This window comes from Lichenostomus cassidix, chromosome 29 (genome assembly GCF_008360975.1).
Source record: "Lichenostomus cassidix isolate B80296 chromosome 29, HeHo_3.0, whole genome shotgun sequence".
Classification (NCBI taxonomy): domain Eukaryota; kingdom Metazoa; phylum Chordata; class Aves; order Passeriformes; family Meliphagidae; genus Lichenostomus; species Lichenostomus cassidix.
In genome coordinates, this window is record NC_139509.1 from 1,725,107 (window position 1) to 1,738,484 (window position 13,378).

The window sequence follows — 13,378 nt, forward strand, 5'->3', positions numbered from 1 at the left end:
CGTGCAGGATTTGGGGTTCCTCCTCCTCCTCCTCCTCAGGGGGTTTGGGGTTTTTGGGGTTTTTGGGGTTTTGGGGGTTTGCAGGGGTTTTGGTGGTTTCAGGATTTTTGGGGGTTTTAGGGTTTTCAGGGTGGGTTTTGGGGTTTTTGGAGTTTTTGGGGTTTTGGGGGTTTGTAGGGTTTTGGGTGGTTTCAGGATTTTTGGGGTTTTTAGGATTTTCAGGAATTTTGGGGGTTTTGGGGTTTTTGAGGTTTTGGGGATTTTTGGGGTTTTCGGAATGGTTTCGGGGGTTTTTGGGATTTTGGGGATTTTTGGGGTTTTTGGGGTTTTCAGGGTTTTGAGCATTTTTGGTGGTTTCAGGATTTTTGGGGTTTTGGGGATTTTCGGGGTTTTTGGCGTTTTCAGAATTTTTGGGGTTTTCAGGATGAGGTTTTGGGTTTTCTGGGTGGAATTTCTGCAGGTGGATCTTGGATCGGAGAGGAGGGTGGGGAGGAAGTTTGGGAGCTGCAGAGAGAGGGAGAGAGAGAAATTAGGATTTCCTGTCCCAAAAAGAGACCTAAAAAGCTTTTAGTTGGATCCCCAGTTGGATCCCAAAAAAAAAATTGGCTCTAAAAAAACTTGATCCCAAAAAAACCCTGGAGCAAACCCTGTTCCCAATTTGGGATTTTCCAGCCTAAAAAGGGGTTCAGAAATCTAGATCCCAAAAAAAATGGATCCCAAAAAGAACTGGATCTGGAAAAACTTGGATCCAAAAAACTCTGGAGCCCCAAAAACCTACAGCAAACTCTATTCCAAATTTGGGATTTTCCAGCCTAAAAAGAGGTTCAGAAATCTGGATCCCAAAAAACCTAGATCCCAAAAAAAACCTGGATCCCAAAAAGAACTGGATCCCAAAAAACCTGGAGCCCAAAAAGAACTGGATCCCCAAAAACCTGGATCCAACTCTGTTCCAAATTTGGGATTTTCCAGCCCAAAAAGGGTTTCAGAAATCTGGATCCCAAAAACCTGGATGCCGAAAAAACCTGGATCCCAAAAACCTGGATCCAACTCTGTTCCAAATTTGGGATTTTTGGGATCCCCAGACTGGAACAAATGGGATTTTTGGGATCCCCAGACTGGGATAACTGGGATCTCTAGGATTCCCAGACTGGGATTTTTGGGATCTCTAGGATTCCCAAACTGGGATTTCTGGGATTTTTGGGATCCCCAGATCAAGATAATTAGGATTTTGGGGATTTTTGGGATCCCAGAACTCACCAGGATGAGGCTGGAGGTGGGAATGGCTTAACTCTGGAATTTCCCATTCCCAAACTGGGAAAACTGGGATTTCTGTGATCCCCAGACTGGGATTTCTGGGATTTTTGGGATCCCCAGACCAAGATAATTAGGATTTTTGGGATCCCCAGACCAAGATAATTAGGATTTTTGGGATTTCTGGGAACACCAAACCAGGATTTTGGGGATTTTTGGAAACCCAGAACTCACCAGGATGAGGCTGAAGGTGGGAGTTGCTCAGCTCTGGAATTTCCCATTCCCAAACTGGGATTTTTGGGATTTTTTGGGATCCCCAGACCGGAATAACTGAGATTTTTGGGATCCCCAGACTGGGATTTATGGGATTTCTGGGAATTTTGGGATTTCTGTGCTCACCAGGCTGGGGCTGCAGCAGGAACAGGGAATGCTGCAGGTGGGAATTGCTCAGCTCTGGAATTTCCCATTCCCAAACTGGGATAAACTGGGATTTTTGGGATTCCCAAATTTAGATTTCTGGGATTTTTGGGATCTCCAGACTGGGATTTTTGGGATTTCTGGGATTTCTGTGCTCACCAGGCTGGGGCTGCAGCAGGAACAGGGAATGCTGCAGGTGGGAGTTGCTCAGCTCTGGAATTTCCCATTCCCAAACTGGGATAACTGGGATTTTTGGGATTCCCAAATTTAGATTTCTGGGATTTTTGGGATTTCTGGATTTTTGGGATTTCTGGGCTCACCAGGTTGAGGCTGCAGCAGGAACAGGGAATGCTGCAGGTGGGAATTGCTCAGCTCTGTCTCTCCCTGCAGTAATTCCAGCTGAGATTTCAGCACCAGGAACTCTGTGCACCTGGGAAAAAAATGGGAAAAATTGGGAAAAAGCAGGAAAATTAGGAAAAAACTGGGAAAATTGGGAAAATATCACTCGGATCCTCCTCCACACAGCCTCTGGAGCAGGAAGGGAGGTGGGAATGAATTCCCATTTTCACCTGAATCCTTTCTCAGTGGTGTTTTATCTCTCATTCCTGAATGATCCCAATCCTGATCCCAAATCTGATCCCTGAATTATCCCATTCCTGAATGATCCCATTCCTGATCCCAATCCTGATCCCAAGTGATTCCAATCCTGATCCCAAATCTGATCCCATTCCTGAATGATCCCAAATGATCCCAATCCTGATCCCGAATTATCCCAATCCTGAATGATCCCAATCCTGATCCTGAATGATCCTAATTCCAAACCCAATCCCATTCCTGAATGATCTGAATCCCAAATGATCCCAATCCCATTTCTGAATGATCCCAATTCCAACCCCAATCCTGATCCCGAATTATCCCAATCTTGAATTATCCCAATCCTGATCCTGAATGATCCTAATTCCAATCCCAATCCCATTCCTGAATGATCCCAATCCCAAATGGTCCCAATCTCATTCCTGAATGATCCCAATTCCAACCCCTATCCTGATCCCAAATGATCCCAATCCTGAATGATACCAATCCTGAATTATCCCAATCCTGATCCTGAATGATCCCAATCCAAATCAATTCCAATCAACCCAAATCAATCCCAAATCGATCCCAATCCCATTCCCAACCCCAAATGCTCACCAGGGGGTGTCCATCAGGTGCCCAGCCATGCCCAGCCCCTGGCAGCAGAACAACCTGGCACAGCTCATTGATCCCAATCCCCATTGATCCCAATCCCAGTCTCAATCAATCCAAATCAATCCCAAAGGACCCCAAATGATCCTGAATGACCCCAAATCAATCCCAAATGACCCCAAATCGATCCCAAATGACCCCAAATCCTCACCAGGGAGTGGTGTAGAGGTGCCCAGCCATGCCCAGCCCCTGGCAGCAGAATGCCCTGGCCTGGCACAGCTCATTGATCCCAATCCCAATCGATCCCAATTTCAATCCCAATCAATCACAATCAACCATAATCAATTATAATCAATCCCAATCGATCCCAATCCCACTCCCAACCCCAAATGCTCACCAGGGGGTGTCCATCAGGTGCCCAGCCAGCCCCAGCCCCTGGCAGCAGAAGGCCCTGGCCTGGCACAGCTCATTGATCACAAATCCCAATCAATCCAATCTCAATTCTGATCAATCCCAATTGATCCCAATCAATCCCAATCAATTACAATCAATTATAATTGATCCCAAATGACCCCAAATGCTCACCAAGGGGTGTCCATCAGGTGCCCAGCCATGCCCAGCCCCTGGCAGCAGAAGGCCCTGGCCTGGCACAGCTCATTGATCCCAATCCCCATTGATCCCAATCAACCCCAATCGATCCCAAATGATCCCAAATGATCCCAAATGACCCCAAATGATCCTGAATGACCCCAAATCGATCCCAAGTGACCCCAAATGCTCACCAGGGGGTGTCCATCAGGTGCCCAGCCATGCCCAGCCCCAGCAGCAGAAGGCCCTGGCCTGGCACAGCTCATTGACCCCAATCCCAATCGATCCCAATCAATCCCAATTGATCCCAATCAATTATAATCAATTATAATCAATTATAATCCTGATCCCAAATGACCCAAATGCTCACCAGGGGGTGTCCATCAGGTGCCCAGCCATGCCCAGCCCCTGGCAGCAGAATGCCCTGGCCTGGCACAGCTCATTGATCCCAATCCCAATCGATCCCAATTTCAATCCCAATCAATCCTGATCAATTATAATCAATCCCAAATGATCCCAAATCGATCCCAATCCCATTCCCAACCCCAAATGCTCACCAGGGGGTGTCCATCAGGTGCCCAGCCAGTCCCAGCCCCTGGCAGCAGAATGCCCTGGCCTGGCACAGCTCATTGATCACAAATCCCAATCAATCCCAATCTATCCCAATCGATCCCAAATGATCCTGAATGACCCCAAAATGACCCCAAATGGCCCCAAATCGATCCCAAATGACCCCAAATCCTCACCAGAGGGTGCCCTGGAGGAGCCCAGCCACGCCCAGCCCCTGGCAGCAGAAGGCCCTGGCCTGGCACAGCTCATTGACCCCAATCCCAATCGATCCCAATCGATCCCAAATGATCCTGAATGACCCCAAAATGACCCCAAATGACCCCAAATGCTCACCAGGGCATGGTGTAGAGGTGCCCAGCCAGTCCCAGCCCCTGGCAGCAGAAGGCCCTGGCCTGGCACAGCTCATTGATCCCAATCCCCATTGATCCCAATCCCAATCAACTATAATAAATTATAATCGATCCAAATCAATCCCAATCAATTATAATCAATCCCACTCGATCCCAAATGACCCCAAAATGACCCCAAATGACCCCAAATGCTCACCAGGGGGTGTCCTGGAGGTGCCCAGCCAGTCCCAGCCCCTGGCAGCAGAAGGCCCTGGCCTGGCACAGCTCATTGATCCCAATCCCAAATCATCCCAACCAATCCCAATCAATTATAATCAATTATAATTGACCCCAATCAATCCAAACTAATCCCAAATGACCCCAATCCTCACCAGGGGGTGTCCATCAGGTGCCCAGCCAGTCCCAGCCCCTGGCAGCAGAAGGCCCTGGCCTGGCACAGCTCCTCCTGCCTGGCCAGCAGCTCGGCCAGCCGCCGGCAGCAGCTCAGCGAGTCGCCCAGCAGTGACCACTTGAGCACCAGAGAGTCACCTGGGGGGGAAAAATGGGGAAAACAGAGGGATTGGGATGGGGAAAATGGGAAAAACAGCAGGAATGTTCCTGGAACCATTCCCCCAGTCCTTCCCAAAGAACCCAATCCATTCCCAACGAACCAAACTCATTCCAGAGGATCCCAAAGGATCCAAACTCATTCCAGAGGTTTCCAGAAGAACCAAACTCATTCTCAGAGATTCCCAATCCTTCCCTGAGGATCCAAACTCATTCCAGAGGATCCCAACAGGAACCAAAGCCATTCCAAAGGTTCCAAACTCATTCCCAAAGGATCCAAACTCATCCCAGAGGTTTCCACAAGAACCAAACTAATTCTCAGAGATTCCCAATCCTTCCCTGAGGATCCAAACTCATTCCAGAGGATCCCAAAAGCACCAAACTCATTCCAGAGGATCCAAACTCATTCCTGAAGCTCCCAATCCTTCCCAGAGGATCCAAACTCATTCCCAAAGGACCCAACCCCCTTCCCAATCCTTCCCAAATGTTCCAACCCCATTCCCAGTTTCCCAAACGTTCCAACCCCACTCCCAGTCCCCACTCCCAGTTCCCCATTCCCTGTCCCCATTCCCAGTCCCAGTTCCCAGTCCCCACTCCCAGTTTCCCAAAGGACCCAACCCCACTCCCAGTCCCCACTCCCAGTGCCCACTCCCAGTTCCCCACTCCCAGTCCCCACTCCCAGTGCCCCATTCCCAGTTCCCACTCCCAGTGCCCCATTCCCAGTTCCCACTCCCAGTTTCCCAAAGGACCCAACCCCACTCCCAGTCCCCACTCCCAGTGCCCCATTCCCAGTTCCCACTCCCAGTTTCCCAGAGGTTCCAACCCCATTCCCAGTTTCCCAAAGGATCCAACCCCACTCCCAGTTCCCATTCCCAGCTCCCCATTCCCAGTCTCCCAGAGGTTCCATCCCAGTCCCCAGTTCCCACTACCAGTTCCCCAAAGGTTCCAACCCCATTCCCAGTTCCCCATTCCCAGTCCCCAGTTCCCCCACTCCCAGTTCCCCACTATTCCCAGTCCCTCACCGCTCTGGGGCTCCTCAGCTCTCACAGCCCTGGCAGATCCCAGCAGCTCACTGCCCAGCAGCAACACCAGCACACTCCTCAGCAGCTTCTGGGCTTCCAGCAGAGCCACCCTGGGGCTGCTCCAGCCTGGAACAACGGGAGAACAGCGGCCTGAGCGTTCCTGGGATCATCCTCATCCTCATCATCCTCATCATCCTCATCATCCTCATCCCAACCCAAATTCCCTTCTTCTCCTCCTCCCGATCCTGAATTCTCTCCTCCTCCTCCTCCTCCTCAGGGCAAAGCTTCCTCCCAGTCCCTAATTCCCTTCTCCTCCTCCTCCCGATCCTGAATTCTCTCCTCCCTCTGAATCCTGGATCTGCCCTTCCTCTTCAACCCATCCCAAATTCCCTTCTCCCTCCTCCTCCTCCTCATCCCAAACTCTCCCTCTTCCTCTTCTTTCCCTTTTCCTCCACATCCCAAACTCTTTGCCTTCTCATCCCAAACTCCCTTTCTCCTCATTCCCAAACTCTCTCAGTCTTCATCCCAAACCCTCTTCCTCCCCATCCCAAACTCTCTCTTCCTCTTCCTCCCCATCCCAAACTCTCTCTTCCTCTTCCTCCCCATCCCAAACTCTCTCTTCCTCTTCCTCCCCATCCCAAACTCTCTCTTCCTCTTCCTCCCCATCCCAAACTCTCTCTTCCTCTTCCTCCACATCCCAAACTCTCTCTTCCTCTTCCTCCCCATCCCAAACTCTCTCTTCCTCTTCCTCCCCATCCCAAACTCTCTCTTCCTCTTCCTCCCCATCCCAAACTCTCTCTTCCTCTTCCTCCCCATCCCAAACTCTCTCTTCCTCTTCCTCCCCATCCCAAACTCTCTCTTCCTCTTCCTCCTCATCCCAAACTCTCTCTTCCTCTTCCTCCTCATCCCAAACTCTCTCTTCCTCTTCCTCCTCATCCCAAACTCTCTCTTCCTCTCCCTCCTCATCCCAAACTCTCCCTTCCTCCCCATCCAAACTCTCTTCCTCCCCATCCCATCCCAAATCTCCTCCTCTTCCTCTCCTTCCTCATCCCAAACTCACCCTCTTTGTCATCCCAAACTCTCTCCCTCTTCGTCCCAAACTCTTCCTCTTCATTCCCAAATTTCCTCTTCCTCTTCATCCCAAACCCTCTTTTTCTCCTCATCCCAAACCCTCCCTCCTTTTTGTCATCCCAAACTCTTTCTTTCCCTCCTCACCCTAAACTCTTTCCCTCTTCATCCCAAACTCTTTGCCTTTTCCGCTTCACCCCAAACTCTGTCCCTTTTCATTCCCAAACTCTCTTTCTCCCCATCCCAAACTCCCTCCTTCCTTGTCTTCATCCCAAACTCTTTCCCTCTTCCTCCTCATCCCAAACTCTCCTTTCCCATCCCAAACTCCCTCCCTCTTGTTCCTTTTCACCACAAATTCTCCCTCCTCATCCCAAACTCTTTCCCTCTTCATCTCAAACATTCTTTCTCTTCCTCCTCTTCCCAAATTCTCCCTCCTCATCCCAAAGCCTTTCCCTCTTCCTCCTCATCCCAAACTCTTTTCCTCTTCCTCCTCATCCCAAAGCCTTTCCCTCTTCCTCCTCATCCCAAACTCTTTTCCTCTTCCTCCTCCTCATCCCAAACTCTCTTCCTGTTGTTCCTCCTCACCCCAAAGCCTCCCCAACCCCAAATCCCACAGACCGTGCCGCAGGATGTCCTGGCGCAGTGACTGTCCCAGCTGGGCTAGCGGCAGCTCCAGCACGGTAGCCACGAGCTGCAGCCGCTCAGCCCTGGCCAGGAACCAGGCCTTGGTGGCCCTGAGGCTGCTGGGCTCCTGCAGGGCTTCCTGCAGCAGGGAGACGGCCTGGGGTACCTGCCAATGGGGGAAATTTGGGATTGATTGGGGTTGGTGGGGTCAGAGTGAGTCACTGATTAGCAATTGCTGCATCCTAATTCTCTGATTCCCTCATCCCAATCCCAAATCCCTCCATCCCAATTCCTCAATTCCCTCATCCCAATTCCCTGATTCCCTCATCCCAATCCCAAATCCCTCCATCCCAATTCCCTGATTCCCTCAATCCTAATTCCTCTATTCCCTCATCCCAATTCCCTGATTCCCTCATCCCAATCCCAAATCTCTCAATCCCAATTCCCTGATTCCCTCACCCTGATCCTGCCATCCCAATTCCCTGATTCCCTCAATCCTAATTCCCCAATTCCCTCAACCCAATCCCAATTCCCTCATCCCAATCCCAGTTCCTCTATTCCCCTCATCCCAATCCCATTCCCCTCATCCAAATCCCTCCATCCCAATCCCAATTCCCTCACCCTGGTTCTGTCAGTCCCACTCCCTGATTAACAGTTCCTGCATCCCAATTCCCTGATTCCCTCAATCCCAATTCCCCAATTCCCTCATCCCAATTCCCCCATCCCAATCCCAATTCCTCTATTCCCTCATCCTAATTACCTCACCCTCATCCTGTCAGATCAATTCCCTGATTAACAATTCCTGCATCCCAATTCCTTCATCCCAATCCCATTCCCCTCATCCCCATCCCAATTCCTGCATCCCAATTCCCCAGTTCCCTCCATCCCAATCCCACTTCCTCTATTCCCTCATCCCAATTCCCTCACCCTGGTCCTGTCAGCCCCATTCCCTGATTAACAGTTCCTGCATCCCAATTCCCTGATTCCCTCAATCCCAATCCCAATTCCCTCACCCTGATCCTGCCATCCCTATTCCCTGATTCCCTCAATCCCAATTCCTCTATTCCCTCATCCCAATCCCAATTCCCTCAATCCCAATCCCAATTCCCTCACCCTGGTCCTGCCATCCCAATCCCAATTCCCTCATCCCAATTCCCTCATTCCAATCCCAATTCCTCTATTCCCCCATCCCAATTCCCCAATTCCCTGATTCCCTCATCCCAATCCCAATTCCCTCACCCTGCTTCTGTCAACCCCATTCCCTGATTAACAATTCCTGCATCCCAATTCCTCAATTCCCTCACCCTGATCTTGCCATCCCAATCCCTCTATTCCCTCATCCCAATTCCCTCCATCCCAATTCCCTCACCCTGATCCTTCCATCCCAATCCCCCTAATTCCCTCATCCCAATCCCAAATCCCTGATTAACAATTCCTGCATCCCAATCCCCCAACCCAAATCCCCTCATCCCAATTCCCCTCAATCCTAAATCCCCTCATCCCAATCCTTGCATCCCAATTCCCTGATTCCCTCATCTCTATTCCTCCATCCCAATTCCCCCAATCCCAATCCCCATATCCCAAATCCCTCATCCCAATTCCACATCTCATTCCCCTTATCCCAAATCCCTCATCCAATCCCCTCATCCCAATCCCAAATCTCTCCATCCCAATCCCTATATTCCCATATCCCAAATCCCTCACCCCACTCCCCTCACCCCAAATTCCCTTATCCCAAATTCCCCATATCCCAAATCCCATATTTTTTGGGAATTCCCATATCCCACCTTCCCCTGCAGGCAGATCCCAAATCCCTCCATCCCAAATCCCCCAATCCCAAATCCCTCCATCCCAATCTCCATATCCCAAATCCCTCAATCCCAAATCCTTCCATCCCAAATCCCATATTTTTTCAGGAATTCCCATATCCCATCTTTCCCTGCAGGCAAATCCCAAATCCCTCCATCCCAAATCCCCCAATCCCAAATCCCATATTTTTGGGAATTTCCCACCTTCCCCTGCAGGCAGATCCCAAATCCCCCAATCCCAAATCCCTCCATATCCCAAATCCCCCAATGCCAAATCCCAATATTTTTGGGAATTTCCCACCTTTCCTTGCAAGTAGATCCCAAATCCCTCCATATCCCAAATCCCTCTATCCCAAATCTCCCAATCACATTTCCTCAATCCCAAATCCCATATTTTTTTGGATTTCCCCACCTTTCCCTGCAGGCAGATCCCAAATCCCCCCAATCCCAAATCCCCTAATCCCAATCTCCATATCGCAAATTCCATATTTTTTGGGATTTTCCCACCCTTCCCAGCAGGCTGATCCCAAATCTCTCAATCCCAAATCCCCCAAATCCCAATATTTTTTGGGATTTTCCCACCATTCCCAGCAGGCAGATCCCAAATCCCTCCATCCCATTTCCCCAACCCCAAATCCCATATTTTTGGGAATTTCCCACCTTTCCCTGCAGTGAGATCCCAAATCCCACAATCCCAAATCCCTCCATATCCCAAATCCCCTAATCCCAATCTTCATATCCCAAATCCCATATTTTTGGGGATTTTCCCACCTTTCCCTGCAGGTAGATCCCAAATCCCCCAATCCCAAATCCCCCAATCCCAAATCCCCCAAATCCCAAATCCCCCAAATCCCATATTTTTGGGATTTCCCCACCTTTCCCTGCAGGCTGATCCCAAATCCCCCCATCCCATTTCCCCGATCCCAAATCCCATATTTTTGGGATTTCCCACCTTCCCCTGCAGGCAGTTCCCAAATCCCCCAATCCCAAATCCCAATATTTTTGGGATTTTCCCACCTTCCCCTGCAGGCAAATCCCAAATCCCCCAATCCCAAATCCCTCCATATCCCAAATCCCCTAATCCCAATCTTCATATCCCAAATCCCAATATTTTTGGGAATTTCCCACCTTCCCCTGCAGAGAGATCCCAAATCCCAAATCCCATATTTTTGGGGATTTCCCACCTTCCCCTGCAGGCAGATCCCAAATCCCCCGATCCCAAATTCCTCCAAATCCCCAAATCCCTCCATCCCAAATCCCTCCATCCCAAATCCCATATTTTTTGGGATTTTCCCACCCTTCCCTGCAGAGAGATCCCAAATCCCCCAATCCCAAATCCCCCAAATCCCATATTTTTGGAATTTCCCACCTTCCCCTGCAGGCAGATCCCAAATCCCCCAATCCCAAATCCCGTATTTTTTTGGAATTTCCCACCTTTCCCTGCAGAGAGATCCCAAATCCCCCAATCCCAAATCCCTCCATATCCCAAATCCCCTAATCCCAATCTCCGTATCCCAAATCCCAATATTTTTGGAATTCCCACCTTTCCCTGCAAGAAGATCCCAAATCCCCCAGCCCCAAATCCCCAAATCCCATATTTTTGGGATTTTCCCACCTTTCCCTGCAGAGAGATCCCAAATCCCACAATCCCAAATCCCCAAATCCCGTATTTTTTGGGAAATTCCCACCTTTCCCTGCAGGCAGATCCCAAATCCCCCAATCCCAAATCCCTCCATATCCCAAATCCCTCCATATCCCATTCCCCTTATCCCAAATCCCCCAATCCCAAATCCCATATTTTTGGGAATTTCCCACCTTCCCCTGCAGAGAGATCCCAAATCCCCCAATCCCAAATCCCAATATTTTTTGGGATTTTCCCACCTTTCCCTGCAGGCAAATCCCAAATCCCCCAATCCCAAATCCCCCAAATCCCAATATTTTTGGGATTTCCCACCTTCCCCTGCAGGCAGCACAGGTGACTCCTCAGCAGGATCCTGGAATGTTTCAGCAGCAAAAACTGGGAATCCTCAATTCCCAAATCCTTATCCAGGAAAAATTCCAACTTCTCCAGGAAAATCTGGGAATTTTAACCCAAAAATTAGAGATTTGATCCCAAAAATTCCATTTAGGAGAAAATTCCCAAATCCTCATCCAGGAAAATATGGGAATTTTAACCCAAAAATTAGAGATTTGATCCCAAAAATCCCAGTCTGGAAAAGTTCCAGCTGCTCCAGGAAAATCTGGGAATTTAACCCAAAAATTAGAGATTTGATCCCAAAAATTCCATTTAGGAGAAAATTCCCAAATCCTCATCCAGGAAAATATGGGAATTTCAACATGAAAATGAGAGCTTTGATCCCAAAAATCTCACCCAGGAAAAATTCCAACTGCTCCAGGAAAATCTGGGAATTTAACCCAAAAATGAGAACTTTTATCCCAAAAATCTTAAATTTAATAAAAACAATTTTAAAATAATATAATAAAAAACAAAATAGCGAAAAAAAAGTTTAAAATAAAATAATAATAATAAAAATAATTCCTAGGAGAAAATTCCTACATCCTCATCTAGGGAAATCTGGGAATTTTAACCCAAAAATGAGAGATTTGATCCCAAAAATCTCATCCAGGGAAAATTCCTAAATCCTCATCCAGGGAAAATTCCAGCTGCTCCAGGAAAATCTGGGAATTCTGACCCAAAAATGAGAGCTTTGACCCAAAAATCCCATCCTGGAAAAGTTCCAACTGGTCCAGGAAATCTAGGAATTCCAACCCAAAAATAGAGGAGATTTGATCCCAAAAATCTTAAATTTAATAAAAATCCCATTTAGGAGAAAATTCCTAAATCCTCCAGGAAAAATCTGGGAATTCTGACCCAAAAATGATCCCAAAAATCCTAAATTCAATAAAAATAATAATAAAATAAAGTAATAAAATAATAAAAAATAAATACTAAAATAATAAAATTAAAATAACAAGATTAAAAATACAACAATAAAATAATAAAAAATGAAACAAAGTAATACCATAATAAAAATAAATAATAAAATAATAAAAATAAGATGATTAAATAATTTTAAAAAATAAAATAGAGTAATAACATAATAAAAAATAAATAATAAAATAATAAAAATAAAATTAAATATTAATAAAATAATAAAAATAAAAATAAACTAATAAAATTAAAGTAGTAAAATAATTAAACAATAAATAAAATAGTATACATAACAAAATAAATTAATAAAAAAATTAAAAATAAAACAATAAAATAACAAATAGACAAAAGAACAATAAAATAATAATAAAAATTAATAATAAATAACAAAAATTTTAATAAATTAAATTAAAAATTAAACTAAATTACTAATAAAATTAATAAAAAACAATAAGAAGAATTCCCAGGAGGAAATTCAGATTACCTGAGCTTGGTGAGGACATTCCAGCCTCAGGAGGATTTTACAGATTTCACAGAGAGAGTTGGAAATTCCCAAATTGTCACCAAAACGTTGGCAGAGAGAGAGGAGGAGCTGCAGGCTCTGCAGGGCCTGGAGGGGCTGGGGGAAAATATAGAAAAATTATATATTTTAATTGTATTTTATATATATATATATGATAATATATGTGTTATTTTAGTTTCTATTTATATTATGTATATTATATATATTATTTATTAAAATATACAGGAAAATAGGGGAAAAATGGGGAAATTGTGGGGAAATTATGGGGGAAAAAGTGGGGAAAAATAAATATGGAGGAAAATATGGGAAAGGAAAATAAATAGGGAAAAAGAAAATAAATATGGGGAAAATAAATATGAAAGGAAAATAAATATGGGGAAAGGAAAATAAATATGGGGAAAAGAAAGAAAATATGGGGAAAAGAAAGAAAATATGGGGAAAAGAAAGTAAATATGGGGAAAAGAAAGTAAATATGGGGAAAAGAAAGTAAATAT

General features: G+C 46.6%; 1 protein-coding gene across 1 annotated transcript in view; it reads right to left on the bottom strand.

Moving 5' to 3' along the window:
* Positions 1-16: 16 nt before the first annotated feature.
* Positions 17-13,378, bottom strand: part of LOC146425832 (separin-like) — a gene marked incomplete at its 3' end in the record, with an annotated part of 31,043 nt that continues 17,681 nt past the window's right edge. The window contains exons 11-18 of the mRNA XM_085041089.1: positions 12,846-12,980; positions 11,384-11,506; positions 7,616-7,787; positions 5,930-6,055; positions 4,733-4,889; positions 1,989-2,098; positions 153-504; positions 17-86 (exon numbers count right to left, since the gene is read on the bottom strand). Of these exons, the coding sequence (XP_084897215.1) occupies positions 17-86; positions 153-504; positions 1,989-2,098; positions 4,733-4,889; positions 5,930-6,055; positions 7,616-7,787; positions 11,384-11,506; positions 12,846-12,980 (1,245 nt within the window). The remainder of the gene's footprint in view (positions 87-152; positions 505-1,988; positions 2,099-4,732; positions 4,890-5,929; positions 6,056-7,615; positions 7,788-11,383; positions 11,507-12,845; positions 12,981-13,378) is intronic.